Below are 23,523 nucleotides of genomic sequence, written 5' to 3' on the forward strand. Positions count from 1 at the left end.
TAATAGATTCATACAACCCTCTTAAAAAAATAGTTTTTGTCTGATCTTAACTAGTCGAAGTTAAAAACGTGCTCAGGCTAAAGAAAGGGTCTACCCCACCAACGTGGCCACCCTTCAGCTCACTGATGCTTTTGTGCAAAAAGTCGTGGTCCGGATATCTGAATCCTCCTCCTGCCTCCACAATGGGCTGCTATCCGGTAACGGCTGCGAGGTCCCATTACCGCAGGGTGAGGCTCCTCCAGGACGCTCAGATGCCTGCTCAGAGCCCGGCTTATCGGAGGATCTGCGAGCTCCTGCCAACGCCCTGGTGTGTCCACTCTGGCCTATCTCAGGGGACTAGATTTTACCCTGAGCAACACATGATTTTTGGGTAAGGGCTGTCCCTGCTAAGTAGAATTTCATTTTGGATTCAGAGAATTCAGAACTGGAGCCAGCTCAGCCCAGGTGGAAATGTAAAAATCCACACCAAGATGAGCTCAAACTGAGTGAAACCATGGCCAGCGATGGAAAGTGAAAAGGAAAGAAAATAACTGAGCAGGCAAAGCTCTGTCCCACTTTCTCCATCCAGCTGGGGCCTTCCACGGGAGAGCACAGAAGCTATTTGCACCAAATGCTTCATAAAGCCAGCCAGGGCACTCGTTTTTAAGCTCACAGTGCACTACCTTCTATCTTCGGGTTGTTATGGCATCTTGGTCATAGGATGTAAACATCCCCCATGGGAGATGTGCAGGTCACCCACCTGATCAAGCCGGTGCTCCCTGGGATCCCAGAGATCAGAGGCCTCCTGGAAGGCAGATGGTGCGAGGCCTGGATGTCGGCTTCTCTCCACGCATCTAGATCAAGTGGCGGCGGCACAGGCAGCTGGAAGGTACCCACAGAAAGAAATCGAGCGCTATGTTCAGAAAGATCCACTCCATCTTTAACTCCAGCCCGCAGAGAAAGACGGCGGCCGAGAGCCCCTTCTACGAAGGAGCCAGCCCCGCAGTGAAGCTGATTCGAAGCAGCTCCATGTATGTGGTCGGGGACCACGGGGAGAAATTCAGCGAGTCCTTAAAGAATTACAAAAGCACCAGTAGCATGGACACCAGCCTGTACTACCTGCGGCAGGAGGAGGACCGGGCGTGGATGTATTCGCGCACCCAGGACTGCCTGCAGTACCTGCAGGAGCTGCTGGCCTTGCGCAAAAAATATCTCAGCAGCTTCAGTGATCTGAAGCCCCGCTGCACCCAGGGCATTTCCTCAACCTCCTCCAAATCCTCCAAGGGAGGGAAAAGGACCCCTGTCCGGTCTACTCCCAAAGAAATAAAGGTAAGTGCTGCTGAGCAGTACAATTTAGATGAGGGTTCTTCCAAGAGCCTTGGACAACTGTTTGAAAGCTTCTTCCCACCTCTGCGTGGCTAAATTAATCTGACACATTCTGAGCCACAGCGCAATAGTCCTCAAATGCTTTATGTGGCCATCTCCCCAGCCTGGGGAAGGGTGGCTAAGCTCATGTTTATTACTCATTTATTTATTATTAACTTGATTTTAGGTTCAGGGGTACGCATGCAGGTTTGTTATATAGGTAAATTATGTGTCACAAGGTTTTGGTGTACCCAGGAAGCAAGAAGGAGCAGGTAACAGTGTCCACAGAGCAGCTCGGTGGGGAAGACACGGGTTTTGGTGTCAGGCGGCACCATATTCGCGTTGCACATCTGTCATTTACTGCCCAGTGTTATAGGTGAGATAATGCTTGCATGGCATTTGTACGACAGCAAATCATTTTTCAACAAATTATTGGTTTAAAAAAATTATTGTTGTCACATCTAAAAATTCTGGTGAAAAGTAAAATCATCATACGACTAGATGTTTTCAAATATTGAGGTGCTTAGCCCCATGCAAGCCAAACAACTGGAAGATTCCTCCATCTGTACCTCAGACCCAGGTATGTGGTGGCTCAGGTATAGCCACAGAGAGAGTCTGTGTCTCTTGGGAGATTCCCAGATGGCTTTGGGCACTGGAGGTCTCCAGACAGTCACAAGCATGAAATGAGTGAAAGAAATAATTTGCATTTATCTCTTTGTTTATGCTTATTGCAGTGTTTTGTATATATCGTCTTTTCTTGAGCATCCCAATAAAGCCAGTACAGTAGGTGGGGAGGAACTCCTTCAGTATCACAGAAGGGCAAACAGGCTCGGTGACCCGCCTCTACGTGCTAGGTCACCTAATTTTAATTATGAGCCGGCAATTCATTCCGTTACTCTTTCCTTCATTTCCTCAGACTTGTCTTTATTTATAGACAGAGTCTCCTCTGTTGCTCAGGCTGGAGTGCAGGGGCATGATCATAGCTTACTGCAACCTCAACCTCCTGGATTCAAGTGATCCTCTCACCTCAGCTTCCCGAGTAGCTGGAGCTACAGGCACCTGCCACCACATCTGGCTAATTTTAAAAAATTGTTTTGTAGCGACGGCAGTCTTTGTTGCTCAGGCTGGTCTCAAACTCCTGACCTCAAGCAGTCCTCCCACCTTGGTCTCCCAAAGTGCTGGGGTTACAGGTGTGAGATGCCAAACTCAGCCTGCTTTTATTTATTTCTAATGCCCGTAGGTTGAGGCTGTTTTGTTATATACTTCCATCAGTCATTTTCTTGATGACTGGATGAGATGTCTGAAGCAGCAGGCCTGTCTCCCGCTTCCTTGCTTTCTCCCCAGAGTGTCTTGCAGGCCGTGCAAGCTCCATTAATGTTGAATGACTGATTGGCCCACTATCAAATCTCTAGGGCTTGGCCTAACCCAATTGGTTTCAACTGTCTGCATGTTATACCAGGTGGGAGCAGTTTAAATCATCATTTTAACTCTAAAAGTATGTCAGTGTTGGGGGCCCATACAAAAGGGTCCTAATTGTGGGTCCTGGTGCTGACTCTGGCCGGTGAGCAGTAGATTTGTGGGCCAGCTGCCTCTGATGACATAGGGGGTTGCAGTGGTTTCTGGACTCCTTTCCAGCTTGGATATTCTGGGGTTCTAGACACTGGCTAGATTTCCTTTAGGTACTACATTTCCCTGCAAATGGAGCTCTCTCTTATAGGACCTACCTCCCTTCCTTGTTGAGCTATCTGAAGATAGAGGGAGGGAATAGAAGCAGAATGACCAGCTCTAGCCCTTTGAATGGCTGTGCAGAGGCACATGGGCCTGCTATGATGTAGGGATCTCCTTCAGAGATGCCTCTCACCACAGTGCAATCAGGAAAGAGTTTTGAAAGGACACTGAAGTCAATCAGACCAAGATTTGAATTTTAGTTCTATTTACCAGCTGTGTGCATTTGTTAAGGGAAGTTCACCTCTCTGGGTCTGTTTTTCTGTCAGGTAGTAATGGAAATGGTAATGTGAGGAGTAGGCTCCTGCACGTAATTGTTCCTAGCACATACCAGGTACTTACTCCAGTGCTCACTGACCCTGAAATGTTGGGTACAGCAGGCTCTTAGCAGTCTTCTCAACTGTTCTCTTTCCCCATGGCTCTGACAGAAACAGCTGTATGCTGGGCCTGCCTGTGAAATGATGGGTTCAGGCTTCATGGCTGGAGGGGTGGCCCACGGCTGCCTGGGTCTCTGTGCATTGCCAGGACAGGGGACCAGGAGGACTCCTTCACCCTGGAATGCCGTTACCCCATGCTTTGGGAGAAAGCTCTGCTGACATTCCAGATTTAGGGAAAACACCATTCTTTCTCCTGACTACCTACTGTGAGTTGAACTGTATCCCCTCAAAATGTATATGTGGAAGTCCTAACCCCTAGTACCACAGAAGGTGACCTCAGTTAGAAACTAGGTGATTGCAGATGCAATTAGTTAAGATGAGGTCATGCTGGAGTGGGGTGGGCCCTTAATCCCATAGGACTGGTGTTTGCATGAGAAGATGGCCATGTGAGGACACACAGATGCAGGAAGAATGCCACGGACAAAAGCCAAGGACCTACCAGAAGCCAGGAGAAAGGCCTGGAACAGACCCTTCACCAGCACCTTCAGAGGGAGCATGGCCCTGCGGACACCTTCTGGCCTCCAGAACTGTGAGATCTGTAGCTCTAAGCTACAGAAGCCACCCAGTTTGTGGTGCTTTGTTACAGTGGCCCTAAGAAGTGAATATACCCCTCTATAGAATTAGCCTCTTCTCTTCTCCAGCATTGGTCTGAACGCATCTCTATTTTAGCTTTCATCATGTTCTACTGCGGTTTGTTAAAATGTGTGTCTCCCCTGGTGGACTGCAGTGAACTTGGTGAGCTTGAAGCTGAAACAGTATCTTGCTCATTTTTCTATCTCCAGAGCATAGGAGTGAATACTATCAGTTATTTGTAGATGCTTTATAGCCTTTAAAAGTCTGATGTCTTTTGTGCCATACAGAGGGGAGAGCCGGCCTCCATATAGGGAGGGAGCAGTGTTCTCTGTGGCTCCAGGGCACCATGTCAGGCCCTCTCTTCTGCCCTCCCTCCATCCAGATGCAAGCCCCTGGCCTGGCCACAGGACCTAAGTTCCTTTGTCTGTCCCTCTTTTGTGGTAAGATAGTGGCTTTTAAACTATTTTGATTAGGATCCATTGCAGTAAGAAACATATTTTGGTTATTGACCCAGTTTACCCAAACACACAAACAAAACAGAAGTTTTATGAAATAGACTTACTCCTGTTCCTTGCTTAGCACTCTGATGGTTTCCAAAGCATTGTATGCTATTCTAATTTTTTTTTTTTTTAAAAGCATTGTCATGACACAATAACTTGATTTCACAAGCCATTACTGGATCAAGAAAAATGGCTTTTATACTCTGGAGTGAGGCTTTCTAACAGGTCCCATTGACATGTGAATGGCATCCAAGTCCAGGGTACCAAATGGTTTGTTATCCCAGCCCCCTGGAGATACCCAGAGCCTGGAAGACCACCCATGTGGGTCGATGGGGGGAGGAAGTCAGGACACGCTAGAAGCGAGGTGAGCCTCGGGTGGGTCTGGGAGCTCCTCCTGGGACCCTGCATGGTGGGGGTCTCTACCAGGCCCTCTGGCAATATACTTCTCCCTCACAATAGGGCATTATAAAAATGAATGAAATATACTTTTTGCAACATTTTAAAATCAAAAAAACAAAAATCCATATCTGAGGATTTTTGTGTCAGTGTTGGGAATGAGCTGCAGTTTGGGACTCATTGTTTGGGTGCTAAAAGGTGAGAATTTCTAACTCAGGGCATAATGTGTGTGGCAGAAGGATGGCATGTTTGAAGTATGTCTTGTCAAGGAATGTAGTCACTGAACCAACAGGACAAGCCTCTTCCTGCTCTGGGCACCTTGGGTGTTTCTTGCCAGTGAGGAGGAGCAGTGATGTTCTCTTCTACACCCACTTCCCCTGCTGCCGTGCCATAGCCCAGGCACAGTCAGGAACAGTCAGCTGTTACTCCTGACTTCTAATCACCCTCCAAACCTGACACATTGGCTATTAGCCCCATTCTACAAAGGAGAAAACTGGGGCCTGGGGGCATTAAGAGATTCGTGTAAGGCTATGCAGTTGATGAAGAGAAAGCCAGGATTTGATCCCAATCCGTATCATGTCAGAACTCACACTCTAGTCAATGTATCCACAGCATCTTTTGACTGGAAAACATGTTTTGATCTTGTATAACATACAAGATGCAAGAGTGTGCACCTTAGGATGCAGTGCAGAGGCTGCTTTATCCTGCACACCTGGTCCAGGGACAGTCATTAGGGAGGCAGCTGCGTCATACTGCACATGGATTCTGTGTAGAGTGAAGCCCTCCCAAAGTGGGAGAGACTGGGCTTCTTTTGTTCAAGAGAAAGCTGGCTGAAAGGGAGTGGCCAGAAGGTATGCTTTAAATTGTTTTCTTTCCACAATCCGTGGATGAAATTTATCTCCATCTTGACTTCTCTTCACATGGCTACATGATTCCAGTTTTACTCTAGGTCTCCATAGCACTGAAATATTGAGTTTGTATATCATCTACTTTTGCACTTCTCAATACACACTAGGAAAAGAGCTGAGGAAACAGTGCAAGCACAGCTACAATCAGAACTTCATGATGGGTAGGTATTATGTCCTGAAATCATTTTTCAACAAAATACTTTCATATCTCTCAGCTCATCCTACGAGGTATCTGATATGAAGTATCTATGGCAGCTGGATTAGCTTCTGCATAGCTGAATTAGCTTTTGTATCATATCAGAACTCACACTATCAATATATCTACAGCATCTTTTGACTGAAAACATATTTTGATCTTGTATAACCAAGATTCAAGAGCATACAGAATTGTTAAGTAGCAACAGAAATTGGAAAATCGGGAGAGAAAAAAAATCATAGAAAATCAAGACCACTCAAAATAATATGCAGATCATAGAAGCTAATTCAGCTGCCATAGATGAGCCTTAGGTTTGGCTCTGTCCTTGCTGGAAGCTAAGATAAAAAGAGCTGGACTTGTTTCAAAATTCTGATGATCTGAGAAGAACCATACCCATTGCTTAGGGGAGTGAGATTTTTCTTCTGGCTTTGAATTGCAAAATATCTCATATGGCACTTGACTAAGGGAGTCTTGTGTGATGTGGTTAGTGATGCCCTTAATAATATTTTAGTAACAGTTTATTAATATATCACTCACTTGTCCCTTAACGTATATTTATTGAGCACATACTATGTGTCAGGAGCTGTTCTAGATGCTGGTGAAGAAGACAAAGTCCCTGTCCTCATTGGGGGAGTCAGTCTTGTGAGACAGCAAGACCAGAGTTCCTATGGTGATTTCTCAGAGTCCCAGCTATAACAACACAGGATGTTGTCCTGAACTGCATCTTAGTGAGAGACTATGGATTGGCAGCTTAGCTGAGCTCAGTAGCTTCTGCCAGTCCCTTCTGAGCCCAGGGAAGAATTCTAATGCCAGAGGTATGGATAGATCACACACCCTTCCAATGGCCTTTGTCAAAATCCTTTGAAGAATTGGTTCACCCCAGGAGAGAAAAATGTCTGTGAAAAGTAACAAGTTGTCCTGTGTGATTTTTGCTCTTCCCACTCCACCCTGCATCCTAGCATGTTAGACAGCCGATTGCTCCCTGTGCAGTTTGTTCCAGGGTTATGTATGGGATGTGACTGGCTTCAGACTGTGTGTGTGCCTTTCCTCACTTTCTTGTTCTTGTTCATTTCTTCAAGCTGCAGCCCTCTCCTGCTATGACGAGCCCTGGGTTATTTTACTTCTCTCTTTTCTCACCTACTCATAAACATCACTTTTCTTAGCTTGGCTTTTTTTTGTTTTTTTTTTTTTTTTTAAATAATAGCTTTAATTCACATACCTAAAACTCACTCTTTCGGAGTGTACAAGTCAGTGGTTTTTGGTCTATTCAGTATTGTGTAATCTTTACCACCATCTAACTTGAAAGCATTTTCATTACAAATTTAAGCTTTATTTTGGTGTGGTACAACAAATGTAACATAAATTTTACCATTTTCACGCAGCACTTCATGGTTCCTGAAATGAGTGCTTTTTAGTGTCCTCAGATTATGGGTAATGAAGTCTATTACAGTTAACAAATTCTTAAGAAATTAAATACTTTTCTCAAACTCCTGGACTCAGGCAATCCGCCCACCTCAGCCTCCCAGAGTGCTGGGATTACAGGTGTGAGCCACTGTGCCCCACGTACTAAATGCTTTTCTTTGAATGACTTTGTATCAATTTTTTTAAAACTAAAAGTACATACTACTAGATATCTTTCAAAATGTTAATAGCCAGACAATAACCAGGGTCTTTCACACTAGTCTCCCATGAGCTTTTCCAAATTATCATTTATATAAATGCATAATAATTCATCCAGAGGACTATTAAGCCCTAATTAACGTATTTTTAGAATACTTTATTAAAGTATTGTTAGTAGTACCCTAGAAAATGAATTCCTTAAAAGATCGTGGACCCTCTCAAAGTACCTCATTTAGAAATCAGGAGAATGTTTTTATAAAAGGTTTGACAATTATTTCTTTAGATGTGAAACAGCCTTTTAAAGTAAGCTATTTTTAAACTACCATTTTAACTATTTTAAAAGGTACAATGCAGTGGCATTAAGTACATTCACAATGTTGTGTAGTGATCACTACCATCCATCTCCACAACTTTTTCATTCCAAACAGAAACTACACCCATCAAACACGAACTCCTCATTTCCCCCTTTCCCCAGTCCATGGTAGTCTCTGTTCTACTTTCTGTCTCTGTGAATTTGCCCATTTTAGCACCTGACATAAGTGGAATCATACTCGTTCTTCTGTGTCTGGCTTATGGCACTTAGCACAACGTCTTCAAGGCTTGTCTATGTTGTTGAATGTGTCAGAGCTTCCTTGAATTCTTTCTTTATTTTTTTTTTTTTTGAGACGGAGTCTCGCACCGTGGCCCAGGCTGGTATGCAGTGGCGCGATCTTGGCTCACTGCAACCTCTGGGTCCCAGGTTCAAGTGATTCTCCTGCCTCAGCCTCCTGAGTAGCTGAGACTACAGGTGCGTGCCACCACGCCCGACTAATTTTTGTATTTTTAGTAGAGACAGGGTTTCACTATGGTGGCCAGGTTGGTCTCTAACTCCTGGCCTCATGATCTGCCCACCTTGGCCTCCCATAGTGCTGGGATTACAGGTGTGAGCCACTGCGCTTCGGCCCAGAACTTCCTTTCTTTCTATGACTGATCAGTCTTGGTTTCAATGGGAGGTGAAGAGGAAAAGTTGAAGCCTGTGCTCTGCATCTGACCAGTGTGCTTGCTGGTATTTGGGGTCCTCCCTGAGGACAGCTCCCCACACTTTTAGGGCCAGAGAAACAGCAACAACCACAGGCCACTTTGAGAAATGGGCCACCTAAGTGAACCCAGGCCTGGCTAGATCACAGAGAAGAGGATCGGGAGGCTGGCAACAGAGCCAGGCTGCTGTTTTGGGGTTGGCAGCAGAATCCTATGGAACCCCATGGCTCCCACACAGTCCAGATGGTTCACACTGGACATTTTCTCAGGCGGGGCTTACTTGTTGATATGGCTTGGCTCTGTGTCTCCACCCAAATCTCATCTCAAATTTAATTTCCATGTGTCAAGGGAGGGAGGTGACTGGATCATGGGGGCAGTTTACCCCAGGCTGTTCTCATGATAGCGAGGGAGTTCTCATGGGATCAGGTGGTTTTAAAACTGTGGCACTTCCTCTCTTGCTTGCTCTTCTCTTTCCTGATGCCTTATGAAGAAGGTACTTGCTTCTCCTTCACCTTCTGCCATGATTGTAAGTTTCCTGAGGCTTCCCCAGCCATGCGGAACTGTGAGTCAATTCCTCTTTCCTTGATAAATTACCCAGTCTCAGGTATTTCTTTATAGCAGTGTGAACACGGACTAACATGCTGGTCACCCACCACAGTCAGAAGAAACCTCATTAATTCTCTCATGGATCCCTGAGTAGCTTGGATTTCTGATATGTCTGCCTGGATGAACTAGTTGCAAAATATACACCCCTCCCTGACCCTCAACTAATGAAACTCACCTGTTATAAGAATGGTTTAAAAAGAGCCTGTTGAATTCTGAAGAATACCTGTCAAAAGTGATTGATTTTTAGTGAAAATAGTTTTATTCTGAAAATAGTTAGCTTTCAGAATTAATTTTCTATTAAGGCCACGCAGCCTTGGTTCATAGAATGAGACCATATCAACAGCCTGTAGAGGCTCCTTCTCCTCTATGGCAGGAGGGTCTGAATCCAGTTCATCTAAAAAGACTCCAAGTCGTCCGTATATTAATTGCATATGCGATAGGAAGTAGGTTCTGGATCTGTTTTATACCATTGAGAATTATTTTTCAGATCTGTTGAGAATTTCTGCAAACACAGTGATATTAAAATGCAGGTTTTCTGTGAGCATCAGTTACTGGCAGAGGCTGGGGAGCTGTCTCTATCACTTGGCCAGTGTCTGGTTTACATAGTTGAAAGGCAGTAAAAATTCAATATGAATTGCAAAAAATTTCCTATTATGCTTGGCAGAGCTCTCCGCAAGATGGCAGATAGTATAATAATGATTGATAACCGTGCATATGATTCCTGCAGTCCCTCTCAGTCAAGCTGCAAGACGTGTAATTATATTCCTAATCTATCCTCTGAGCACAAGCTGTTTGCTCTGCCTAGAAACAATACTTCCTCCTCCCTTTTTTCTTTCCCCTACACCACCTTGTTCACCTGGCTAACTTCTTGTCCTTTGAGACAGCAGATACAGTACTTCCTGGGAAGCCTTTTCTCACATCCACAATTCAACACAATGGATTTCCCTCCTCCCTATGTCTGAGCCTTGTTTTAGCACTCAGCATACTGTAATTGTCTGTTCTTTTGCTTATCTATGCCACCAACTGTGAGCTCATTGAGCAGAGGCATCCTATCTTATTTATCTTTTTAACTCCAACCTCTAGTATGGTTTTAGGCACATGGCAGATGCTCAGTAAACCAATTACCTGAGAAACTCCAATTGTAATTTAGGAAGGAAACTGTTACAAACTTTGATGGAAGATCTGGAAAAGTCATAGATGTGTGGTTTTGATGAGTAGAGGTTTGCCTTTTCTTTTTTTTAGTGGAATAGAATATAGTTTGAGTATATTTGTGTGGAATCATATCCTGATAATTAAAATAGCCATATGTAATTGATTAGAGCCCACCATCAAAAACACATGATATACATTTTTTCTGATAATAAAGTTATATTTGCTTATAAGATGAAATTCATAACACACAGAAAAGTATAGGGAAGAAAATAAAAATATCTTAGAATCCTACCATCTAGATAGAGATATTCACTATATAATTTTTAGGTATATTTTCTTATAGTCATTTTTTTTTCTGTGTATTTGTACACATGTGCATTGAGGTTGTAAGATAAAATGAAGAATGTCTAGCAAAAATTAGAATTTTTTAGTATAAGGATGTCCCATGTAATATTTGGCATGTATTTATATGAAAAAGTATTCATTGTTTACGTGAAATTAGTCCTTCAACAGTCATGCTTTATTTTCATTTGTTAAACCTGGCAAACCTAATGTCCATATATGTATAAATGTACTAAATTTGGTTCATACCATATATACATCTTTGTATTCTCTACTCAGTTAATGTTATATATTATGGGTTCTTTTCCATCTCATTAACTACTTTTTATAAACAAAAGCTTAAAAGGCAAATTTAACAGCTCACCTTCTTTAAACAATTGCTAAACATTATAAATAAACACATTTTACTCTATGTCTATAAGGCATTTAGCAGAGATTCCTAAAGTGTGATTAATGGGTTGAAGGCCAAAGGTCATTATTTTTTAGGGATTCTTTTACATATTACTTTCCAGAAACATTTTACCAATTTATGCTTTTCATCAACAGTAGGTTTCTAATAAACTCTTCTTACTGCATTTTATCAGCATCAAGTACTGTCGTTAATTTTAAAAGTTTGCCAATTTGATAGATAAATTACAGTATCTTAAGGTACTTTTATTATTGCTTGCATAATTACCTTTGCAAAGGGTCATTAAAGAATGACCTTTTTTATCATTATAAAAATGCATACTTCTTATTTAGTGGATTGTTCATTCATGTCTTTATACATTTTCTTTTGGCTGTATTAAAGTTTTGTTATTCATTTATAGGGACTCTTCTTATATTTTGTTATTTGCAGGGATTTTTAAGGATATTAGTGTATTGTCTTCCATATGTGTTAAAATATTTCTCCAAGTTATTATGCATCTTTTCATTTATTTGACATTTTCTGATGTGCAGATGCTACTTATTTTTTTGTCGTCAATTTTCATCTGTGATTTCTTACATTGCTTTCATGCTAAGAATGTCCTTCCATGTTTCAAGGTCAAGTGCATATTTGCCATATTATCCTTTTTATAATAGTTTCATTTTTCTTTTTTCTTTTTTTTAAACCAATCCCTTTGTCTATCAGCAATTTATTTGGATATGTAGTAGGAACTGAGAACACAACTTGAATTTTTCCCAAATAGCAAAGTTTTCCAACACTATTTATTGACAACTGGCATGTATATAAGGGTGTACATTCCTTCTCTTAATGGACTGTGACATTTCACTTACTGTCTGTGAAGATTTTACACTATGCTTTAAGTCTATTAATTCAGTTCTATCAGTTAGGCTTCTAACAGTTTGATATATATGAGCAACATTTTATTAACTTAGTGTTTTGTTAAAGCCAAATGATCATTTAGATGACATATAAGGCCAGGAGTTACCAGGGGCTGGCAAAATAAATAACAGCTTTAAGATTATAAAGCTGGGCCAGGTGAGATGGCTCATCCTTATAATCCCAGCACTTTGGGAAACTGAGGTAGGAGGATTGCTTGAGGCCAGGAGTTCGAGGCTGCTGTGAGCGATGGTCACAGCACTGCACTCCAGACTGAGTGACAGAGAGCTATTCTTCCTCTAAACAAACAAAAACAAATACTACAAAGCTGGGGAAAAAGTAAGCCTAAAACTGTCCAGTGAGTCTACAACCTCTATTACCAGAAACAAAAGATATGCAGCTGGTCTCCCAAAACCGTTTTAATGTTTAGCTATAATAGATAATACCATAGTTCAGTTATACTAGAGTTTCTGACAAACTTCTTATTTTTATCTCTTTGTGATAATTTTCTCAGCTCAATTTCACTGATTTTTCTTCAGTCCTGGCAAGTTGACTATTTAGCTCATCTGTTGAAAATTTGTATGTGGCTATGTGTGCTTATGTATTTAAATTTCAGTGATAATACTTTTTTCTAAGATTTTTTCTTCTCAGTTTACAGTTCTTGTTTCATAAACTCCCACTCTTTTTCCGTAAAACCCTATTCAATTATGAGCATACATTTCCTTGGGTGTTGTAGTATAAAAGAAATAGATAAGTATCACTTTTGACTTGGTCCTGTATCTCCATCCCAAGGATAGCAAGAAGCAAAAAAGATGCACTAGATGGAACTTTTAAGGTTTAAAACCAGAAAAACCTTATTTGGTAATATTAAATTGCTTGTGGGTACATTTGACTTGTTTTGCATTTAATTTCACCTAGCTGAATGATCCAAGTATAAAACAAACTTCTCAATCAGGACCAATTCTACATTTGACCCTGGAAATTTGATCACCAATATTGACATTCAGATTCCTAGGCATGATTATCCCAAGAAAGTATTATTAGTACTTCGTAGAAATCAGAAGTATAGAGTTCCTAAAAATTTGCCAAATTAAGTCCCAAAGTATAAATTAGCAACATATGAATTGGTTGGAAAATATAATTAGGTAATGGCATGTATATAATGGTGTACATTCCTTCACTCAACACATAGTTATTACTCCACATCAGGCACTGAAATGCTCGATGTTCATACATAAAGACAATATATTTGCCCTAATGCAGCCCATAGCCTGAGGCAGCAACTCCCAGTGTCATTGTTTGAGCCACACTGGTGTGTTGAGGTGCCTTGGATGAGAAACAGGTGGAATTACAACCAGAAACTTGGGAGTTGTGAATATCCTACAACCTGTCTCATGTTTGCAGCTGGCAGTGTGCATTTATCAATAGGGGTATGTCATATTCGTGAGTGTTATTTGCCAAAGTCATCTCACAGAAGAGGTTGAGGATCATTGGTCCAGTGTGAATTAATAGTGTGCAATGTGGATCTAGCCAATGAGATAGAAAATGAGCATAGAAAAGATGTGCCTGGATCTGTCTGCAGCAATTGGTGAAAGCTTCAGAGAGGAGATGACACATAAGCTGACCTCTGAGGAGATGAGGGGAATTGCCAAGTAGAAGAGGTGAGAGGGGGCTGGATGCTTAGCGGTGGTCTCCTTGGCATTGGCTGGGTTCTCCTTTCTGACAGAATGTTGCTGTTTACAACTGGAAGTTTATTTTGTAGAATTTAGATCTCTTGCGGAAAAATACTGACAGAGCCCAGAAGAAAATGAATAGACTGGAGAAGCAGGCAGCCCAGGTACCCAGAGGGTGGAGAAGCCAAACAGGATGGCAAACTGATATGAAACACACACAAAAATAATAATATAAAATTAGAAACTGCCCTTGAGGAATTAGAAATTGAAATGAGAAATGCAAACGAGTTTTGTTTGGAAAGTGCAAAGGATTCCATCTGAGAAAAGTAATCTGAGGCCCAGGCCTGGGGTGGGGAGATGGAGCAGGGAAGACGTGGAAAATGATAACCCTAAGGCCATGGAGGGTTAAATGTGAAAGGCAAACTGGAGTGGAGCTGGCAATGTGATACGGATGCTCTTAGAGAAAGCTTCTCCCTGGGCTACTTCAGGGCTGATGGCAAAGGTGGACCCTGTGAAACTCAGCCAGGAAGGCTGCAGCAGGAAACATCTTGCATTACATTTGGCATTTCCAAAGACCAAAAGGTCTGGGCTAGAAAAAAAAAATCAAGATTAGGAGGGAAGCAATCCACTTTTGCTTGGAGTTGTGAGTTCAGGGAGGGAAGACTATTTTGGGTTTCATCTAGGGGTGTTGATGACTGAAGTCTCATTTTGTACAACCACCTCTTTGTAAAGTAGATTTTCCTGTGACAATAGCCTGAGCCCTGAAGGAATCACTGTGGGAATGTCATAGTGTAGGTTAGAAAGCCCCATGGAAATTGTGAGAAGGCAGAAAAAACTGAACTCAGCCTGAGTTCAATCCAGGAATAGAAAAGGCTCAGCCCTGACTTGTAGTTTAGACTTGGTACTTAGAAAATCATCATAGAATCCATTTGATGACCTTTAAAAGTGTAATTTATGAAAGGACAATAGAAGCTCTATTAACAAACCGTACTTAATTAACTTGCCAGATTACTTGATGCTCACCATTCTCTCGTTAAGACATCCAGAGCAAGCTGGGTATTTATAAGTGGAAGCCTATCTCTAACTATAGTATTACAGGAAAAATACAAAATGACATATGACAAGACTTTTCATTGCTGTAGTAATAGCAAAAGATTGCAAACTACCCAAAGATGTATCAATAGGGGATTGTTGTTTGTATCTATGCCTGTCTGTACAATGGAGAACTACGCAGCTATTAAAAGGGATGAGGAGGATTTCTATTTACTGCTATAGAGTGATCCTCAGGATACACTGAATGAGGAAAGCAATACTCACAGGTGTACATGGTATGCTCCTTTTTGTTTTTTTTTTTAAAGCAGTAAGTACAAATTTACTTGCTTGCTTATATTTTTGAAGAAATGATAGAAAGATAAACAAAATACTAAAGCAAAGATAGAGGAAATGAAGAGAAGGGACTGACATGAAAGCAAGCCCTCTCTTGAGTGTTAGTTATAGTTTTGGTTTTGGAGCCATGCATATTATTTACATAGTTTTAACATATTAAAGCAAAAAGAAAAAGCAATCCTTAAAACATAAAACCCAACTGAAGCATAGGAATCTAACAAATTACCAAGTCAAAAGCATAATTACACAGCAAAACGTTATTTCAAGAGACTTTAAAACAGAATTTTCGTTTTTCAATCCAAAGACAAAACACATAACACACACACACATGCACACAGATGCACACATACATCTTAAACTGCATTCAGTGGACTTACTATTGATAATGTTGGTGTTACTATTTTGAAATGATTATATATAGTAGGGCAAAATAAATAAAATTATGAATGTTGCATGGAACCAAGATATTCAGTTTAATAGAGATACAAATATGAATTAAAGAAGTTAAATATGAAATCTCTACTATTCAATTTGAATTAGAGAGACTGTCAGTTTCTGCTCAGGATGTGTACAATGGGAAAGAATATCACTCTCAGACTTTCAAGGCCATGGAGAAGGCCACATCCCCAGGGACACAGCACCTACCTGAGGCCGGGGCTTTATCAGAAAACAGTGAATGCCCTTCTGCCTCTCACCACCATCCTAACAAGCATCAGGTAGAAACTGACAGTGGAATACTGCTAACAGAGGGGCAAAAGTGTGGAGGGAGACCCTTTCTTTAGGAAAGCACAAAGGAAAGACCTAAAGCTGAGGATGCAGCAGACATTGAGGACCAACTCTGGAAAATTAGCCTCTACTTTAAACACAAGGTATTTCTGGAGAGATTTAAAGTCTGTGATGCACTTGGAGTAACCATAGCAACAACAGGCCCAGTCCCAGCTAAAATCTTATCTAGATTGATTCAAAGCCAAACTAAAGGCCTAGCCAAAGGAAAGACCATTTGCAGACACAAAAACTTCAGTGTCTACTGACCTACATAAAATGCCTGGCTTTCGACAAAAAATTATGAATTATATGAAAAAGCAAGAAAAGAACAATGCAGTGCCAAGCTACAAAGCAACTGATAGAACCAGACTCAGACATGAAATGAACATTGGAACCATCAGATGGGAAAATTTTTAAAAACTATAATTAAGATGTTAAAAGCCCTAATGGAACAGGTGGAAAACACACAAGATCAGATGGATAATTCCTGCAGAAAGATGGAAACCGTAAGAAAGAACCAAATGAAAAGAGTAGAAATGAGCAGCACAGAACAGAGATGAAGAATGCCTTTGCTGGGCTTATCAATAGATTTGACACAGCTATGGAAAACATCAGTAGACTTGAAGATGGGTCCAAAGAGATGAGCAAAACTAACACAAAAAGAAGATATAGTTAAAAAAAAAAAAAAAAAAAAAAAAAAGAACAGAGCATCCAAGAACTATGGGATGACATCAGGCGGTCTAATATACGTGTAGTTAGAATCCCAGAGAAGAAGAAAGAGAGAAGGAGATATAAGAAATATTTGAGGGAACAATGGCTGACAATTTCCCCCAAATTAATGACATACTTTGAACCACAGATCTAAGAAGTTAAGAAAACACCAAACAGGATCAATAACAACAACAACAGCAACAACAATGATAAAACCAACATATATCATAATAAAATTGCTGAAAAGACAAAGAGAAAAAAGACACATTACACAGTATAACTAAGATAAAAATTACAACAAATTTCTCATCAGAGATGATGCAAGCCAGGAAACAATAGAGTTGTATTAGTCTGTTCTCACACTGCTAATAAAGACATACCCAAGACTGGGTAATTTATAAAAGAAAGAGGTTTAATGGACTCACAGTTCCACATGGCTGGGGAGGCCTCACAATCATGGCAGAAGGCAAAGGAGAAACAAAGGCACATCTTACATGACAGCAGGCAAGAGAGCTTTTCATGGGAACTCCCCTTTATAAAACCATCAGATCTCAAGAGAATCACTATCATGAGAACAGCACAGGGAAGACCCACCCCCATGATTCCATTATCTCCCACAGGGTCCCTCCCATGACACATGGGAATTATGGGAGCTACAATTCAAGATGAGGTTTGGGTGGGGACACAGCCTAACCATATTAAAAGTGGTATCTTTAAAGTGCTGAAAGAAAGAAAAAAAATACTTGTCAACAGAGTTCTATACTCAGTGGAAATATCTTTTAAAACATGAAAGCAAAAGAAATATTTCTTAGACAAGCAAAACCTGTGAGAATTCATTTTTCAGCAGACCTGTAATATAATAAATAGTAAGGATATTTTTTTGAAGAGTAAATGTGGTACCAGATAGAAACTTAGATCCACACAAAGAGGTGAGGAGGACTGGAAAAAGGTAAAAATACAATTTGTGGGTTTAAAATATTTTAAAATTCTCCAAATTATAACAAATTGTGTAAAGAAAAGAGGGTAGCAATGTATTGTGTATTTACAGCATAATTAAAAGTGAAATGTATTGTAGCAATAATACAAAGTGTGGGAAGAGGAACTGTGAACACGCTCTTTTAATTTGAGTTGCAAATATCAGTATGAACTCAAGATGTTTTATTTCTAAAAAATTAGTATTTCCTCATTTTTTTGCACTGAAAAGTCCTAGAAGTAATGACAACCCTGTAGCAATAAAATCCCTAACATGTATATTGTGCTGTCTAAATACCACTTCCAACTAAAAATTAAGGTTTTTTTGGAGAAGTAACAGAATCTAGGTCTGGAGTGGAAAAGGTACAAGATGAATATTGGGCATTTATGTCTAAAAGTTTGGAGGTTCTCAAAGATACTAGGATTGTGTCAAAGAGACTCAGGATCCACCTTGAAAGAGTTCTTGCTATCAAAATACAGGACAGTGTGAGCATCAAAAAGGATAATTACAACTGATGAAAATACATCAAATATGTTAAAAATATGTGAATTTTAAATAATATCCCCCTCCAACCAAACAAGCAAGTGAACCTTATTGGTTACCTCGAAAACTTTCTAGGGTATCAATTTATTATATGAGAGAAAAAAAGCAAGTATTCTGCCATTCCTAAACAGACCATGTGGTTGACATGGGAAAGTTCTTTATACCAAAAGCACAGTTAATAAATGCAGGAAGGTTGAAGAACTGGAAAAGCAATATTTTGCAACTAGTAGTAAAATAATGAATCTAAATAATGATTGCTAAAAGCATTAAGTAAAAGGTAGATGGCAAATTTTCTAGTAGATGGATCAAAGCAACATCACATAAACCCCCAATCAACGTCAACATTGCATAAAACAGGAAAACATGTGCTGTGTGCCTCCTGGTGTGTGATACACAAAACCACTAACCTTATTATTAAAAAATTAAATCTGAATTGAATTAACCTTTAAATCTGAACTTTGCAATTCAGTAGCCACCAGTCACATATGACTATTTAAATTTAAATTTAAGAATTAAAAGTTCAGTTCCTCAATCACAGTAGCCACTTTTCAAGTACTCAATAGCCACACGTGGCTAGTGGCTACCGTGTCGGACAGTGCAGATGTAGAACATTTCCAGCACTACAGAAAGTACTACTGGACAGCCTTGCTCCAGATCTGAGTACCAGATACAGGGAATTTGAGGAATAAAGAAACATGTGAACCAATACCCAGAAGAAGGAGTCTGTCAAATCTAGAATGTGAGAGAGTCTGTAGAACAAAAGACACAGATTCTTCAATTAAATGACCTGCATAAATCATTAAAGAGACTTAAACAGGTAGCAACAAAATGTAGACTTTGTCTGGATCCTAACTTGAACAAACCAACTTGCACAAGACATTTTTGAGTCAGTCAAGAAAAATAGAACTAGGTGCTTGCTGATATTAAGTGCTTGCTGATATTAAGAAATTATCAGTTTTGTTGAGTATAATAATATTGTGGATAATGTTGCCGAAAACTCTTATCTGTTAAGGATACATTTTGAAGTATTTATGAGTAAAATTATCTTTAGGATTAGCTTCCAGAAAAAAAAGTGAGAGGTTGATAGATGAACAAGAATGGCAGAAAGGTGATGGTTGTTGCTGATGATGAGTATATGGGGTTCATGGTTCTACTTTCTACAGTTTTTGTATTGAAAAATTGTTTGTAATAAAACATTTTTAAAACTAGGATATGTCTATGTACTTCTCAGCTTCACAAGTTGAATGACGTGCTTATTAAAATTAAGTTATATTTGTTCTCAAACTGGTTTATATAATTTGGACTTATAATTTATAATCATTTATTTTAATTAAATATTATAAAATATGAATGATAAAATCTAATTTCTTTTATGGAAACTAAGTTGAGTGTTTTAGAAAGATTCACTAATAGAGAGTTGCTTTTTTAAAAGCAACAAAGTGAGGTTTGGACAAAACAAATGTGACAGACTTGAAAAAAATATATAAATTATCAAGAGCTAGGATTTTACACTCAAGTTTTTTTCTCAGGTGCCTAGATCACTTTAAATAAACCAAATCCAGAAATTTTAGATGAGATATTGTGGATAAGATTTAGGTGAAAACAAATGAATAATTCAAATGAATAAATCCTATTCAAAAGATTGGTGATCAAAAAACATGGATTAAAGTGAAGAATTTAGGAAAATGTTATGCATATTTATAGTAACTTGATAATAAAATACAGCTTACTGCAGGTGGTAACAGACTTGGGGGAGTCAGGAGGTGGCACAACTTGTGGTTTACATGATAAAGGACCAGGTGATTTATCCCCCACCTAGGGACATGTTGGAAGAGTGAGAAGAGGTACTATGCATAATCCCACTGGGATAACAGGCATAAACTGAGATGATTCCTCAGCACACCAGGATGTTTAGTCCGCTGGACAATAAGAGACAGGATCAGAATCCCAAGCCGTTTGTAACACATTAGAGCAGCAGCTGTTTCTAGCCAGAATGAAGTCTGGCAGGGATGAATGCCAAACATTAAATTCAGGAAGCAAACAAAACTGCATGAATATAAGCAGAGGAAGTATCTGCCCAGGAGGTGGCTCAGGTAAAGTTTGGGAATGGGAAAGTGTGCCCCTATGGGTGAGATGTTCTCATACTTCGGGCCAACAGGAGAGAGCAGCAGGGGATGGATGGAATCCCGTTACCCGGGCCTCTCTGCTAAGTCATAGGAAGGACACAAAGACATGAGCAGTCTGGGCCTCTTAACCCAGAGTTTTGTTCTCATCCCTCAATGACCTGTGTCCTGTCCCCTTGGGTCATGTCCATTGTGTTCTTGTCATCGAGGAGACACTCCTGTCTGCTCTTGCAAACCCAGGGAGTAGAACCAGGATTTGAGGTTTTCCACTGTAAACCAGACATTGAGGTGGAGATTGTGGGCCCCTTTGCTGTTTCCCCTATGTTCAGGTCCCTGTAGAGTGATGATTCAGCCACTATGTATTAGAATCACTTAATTGTCTAAATTCATTGCTTTAGGAAAAGGGCAAGCATAGATATTCTTTAAAAGCACCCCAGGAGAGTCTAACAACCACTGGGATTAGGTACCATTGTTACAGAGTCACCCTGACACTGATCGGGGATAGCATTATCACTCTCAGGACTGGAATCTCAGACTGAGTCAAGGGGCAGGGAAAGCAGGCAGGGAAGGCAGACAGGGCTAAGTAGGAGAATAAAACAATTTGTTTATTCACTTACATGTGTTTATGCCGCTGCCTTATCCCATAAAGGATTTGGGGCAAGGCAGTGGGGGGACTAATGAAGATAATCGGACAAGTGGAGGAAAGCCCTCTTGTGTGACGAGAGTTAGTCACACAAGCGCATATGGGTCAGCCACAAATAATGTCACCAGTGTGCCACCACTGACTCACTCCCCAGCCACAGCAGGATCCAAAAGCTCTTTCAACAGAAACCAGTTTTATAATGACTGTGGATTGACTGGGCCAGCAGAGCCTGAGAAGTGGGACCTGGAAGAACAGGCTCTTCAGTGTCACCCAAGGAGCTCACTTGTCAGTGTTTCTGAGTGATCCTGGGACGGTACTTGCTGCTGAGCTTAAGCAGAAATGACAAGGTGTGGGAAAGTGACCCAAGTCTTGAATCCTAAAGCTGAAGTTTTTGAAATAGGTGACGTGTTTGAATATTTGGAATCTCACCTCCGGCAAAGGTGAAGCTTAAAGAGCTATTGTCTACTAGCTTGGATGATGGAGAGTTCAGCGGCTGAGGTGGTGATTTCTATGCTAGCGTTTTCTTTTTCTAGTTTATAAATGTTATCCTCAGAGGATAATACTTGAGGAGATTCAGAAGATTCACAACAAGACAACATTCATGTTAAGCTAACCAATGGTAGGATGCTTTCTTAGCTTTTAATAGCTAAGACACCAACATTGACTCTTTTCCTAACTCTTTAACAATTGACAGCAACTGACTCAGGCTGCTTTGAGCTGCTAGCCAAACCCTCCCTCCAGAGACACTTAGGACTGAATCACTTAAATTGAATAAGAGGGTAACCCAGATAAAACAATATGATGGACACAAACAAGATTGAGACCTTTGGATTAAGCTAAACACTGATGACAGTTGCCTTCTGAAGACTTGGAGATGTCCCCTCCATTTAGAGGTGGGTTTTGAGGTACAAAACCACCATGGACCTTGCATTACTATTAAATAATACTCATCCTTCCTCAGGGGTCAGCCAAAGAATGACTTTATCCACTCTTTCTCTCTTCTCCACTTCACCAAAATCTCTAAAATGATATCTGTCATCATAGACTTAGGTTAGGTACTAAAACCCATGGGAACCTAGAGGATGGAAACTTAGCCCAGGAGAGGGGTAGGCTTCCTGGAGAAGGAGCAGTCTCAGCCAAGATTCAGTGGATGAATTGGAAGTCAGCCAATGAGAACATCCAAGGCAAAGGAAGGAGCAAGAGAAAATGCAGGGAGAATGAACAAGTGTGGACCTACCTCCAGGCATGAGCCTTCTGTCACTTGCCTGCAAGAAGGATGCCTGGCAGCTGGGCCTGCTGCACTCAGAGACTGGGCCTCCTGGTGTTTTAGTCTCATCCCATGCCCGGCCCTTGTTGCGCTTGCTGTCACCCAGTCTAGAGCGTCTCCACTTCCTGAAGGTTGAATTGTCCCTCTTCTCAGCTGCCACCCCACCCATGATGCTCTGGGACCTGGTCCTTCTGCTCCATCACATTGGTCACCTCTCCACCTGCTTTCTGACTGGCAGAAGCTTTTGGAAATTTCTCTTCCATGGATGGCCTTTCTCTTGTTCTCTATGTTCTTGAAGTTTCTACTTTTCCTCTCCTCAGTTTCATTTTAAAAGAGAAAGGCCATCCATGGAAGAGAGATTTCCAAAAGCTTCTGCCAGCCAGAAAGCAGGTGGAGAGGTGACCAGTGTGATGGAGCAGAAGGACCAGGAGACACGGCTGTAAAGATCCTACCCCAGACTGGGTACTTTGTAAATAAAAGAGGTTTAATTGACTCGCAGTTCCGCATGGCTGTGGAGGCCTCAGGAAACTTACAATCATGGTGGAAGGTGAAGGGAGAGTAGGCATCTTCGTCACAAGGCAGCAGGAGAGAGAGGGCGAGCAAAGGGAAGGTGCCACACTTTTAAACCATCAGATCTCAAGAGAACTCACTATCACTAGAACAGCAAAGAGGAAACCGCCCCCATGATCCAATCACCTCCCACCAGGTCTCTCCCTCGACATGTGGGGATTACAGTTCAGGATGAAATTTGTGTAGGGACACGGAGCCAAATCATATCAAGGTATATATTGTGGTCCTTCAACATCTTCCTCTAAGAAAGCTCTTAGAGCTTTCCTTTGATATTTTGCAAGTATAAAAGGAAAAAACTTCTCTATTTAAAAATGTTTCTTAGTAGTACAAAATGCATACACTTAATAAACATCTTGTACAGATAGAGATGCTGTCATTTTCTTTCCTGACACACCTGTCTATAACTAAATCATATTCACTTTTAATACCATCCTATTTTCAAAATGCCCATATAAAATAAAATTACATTGGATCAAAAGTGCCCATGTTAACACATCTGTCCCTTTTTTTCTCTCCCCAAGTCCTCTTATTTCCTAAATTCCTCAGAGAGTTTTTTATTAGTACACATATTGATTTGGTCAGTTCTAGAGACCATGAGTTCTCCACTGAAACCCATCTTGGATCATGAACTTCCATGATGTCAGTCACTCATGACAGGACTATTGTGAAGATCATGAAGGGAACGGTCAGGAAAAAGCCAGGAACCTGGTTAGCTACTGAACAGATTCTTGAAACTCTCTATTTTATTAT

The 23,523-nt window shown here is 40.8% G+C and overlaps 1 protein-coding gene across 1 annotated transcript in view; it reads left to right on the plus strand.

Annotated features, from left to right (window-relative positions):
* The first annotated feature begins 894 nt into the window (after nt 1–894).
* C18H13orf42 (chromosome 18 C13orf42 homolog) overlaps nt 895–23,523 on the plus strand; it is a 28,277-nt gene continuing 5,648 nt past the window's right edge. Inside the window, exon 1 of the mRNA XM_030921878.1 lies at nt 895–1,308. Within this exon, the coding sequence (XP_030777738.1) occupies nt 895–1,308 (414 nt within the window). The remainder of the gene's footprint in view (nt 1,309–23,523) is intronic.

Source organism: Rhinopithecus roxellana, chromosome 18 (genome assembly GCF_007565055.1).
Source record: "Rhinopithecus roxellana isolate Shanxi Qingling chromosome 18, ASM756505v1, whole genome shotgun sequence".
NCBI classification, from domain to species: Eukaryota; Metazoa; Chordata; class Mammalia; order Primates; family Cercopithecidae; genus Rhinopithecus; species Rhinopithecus roxellana.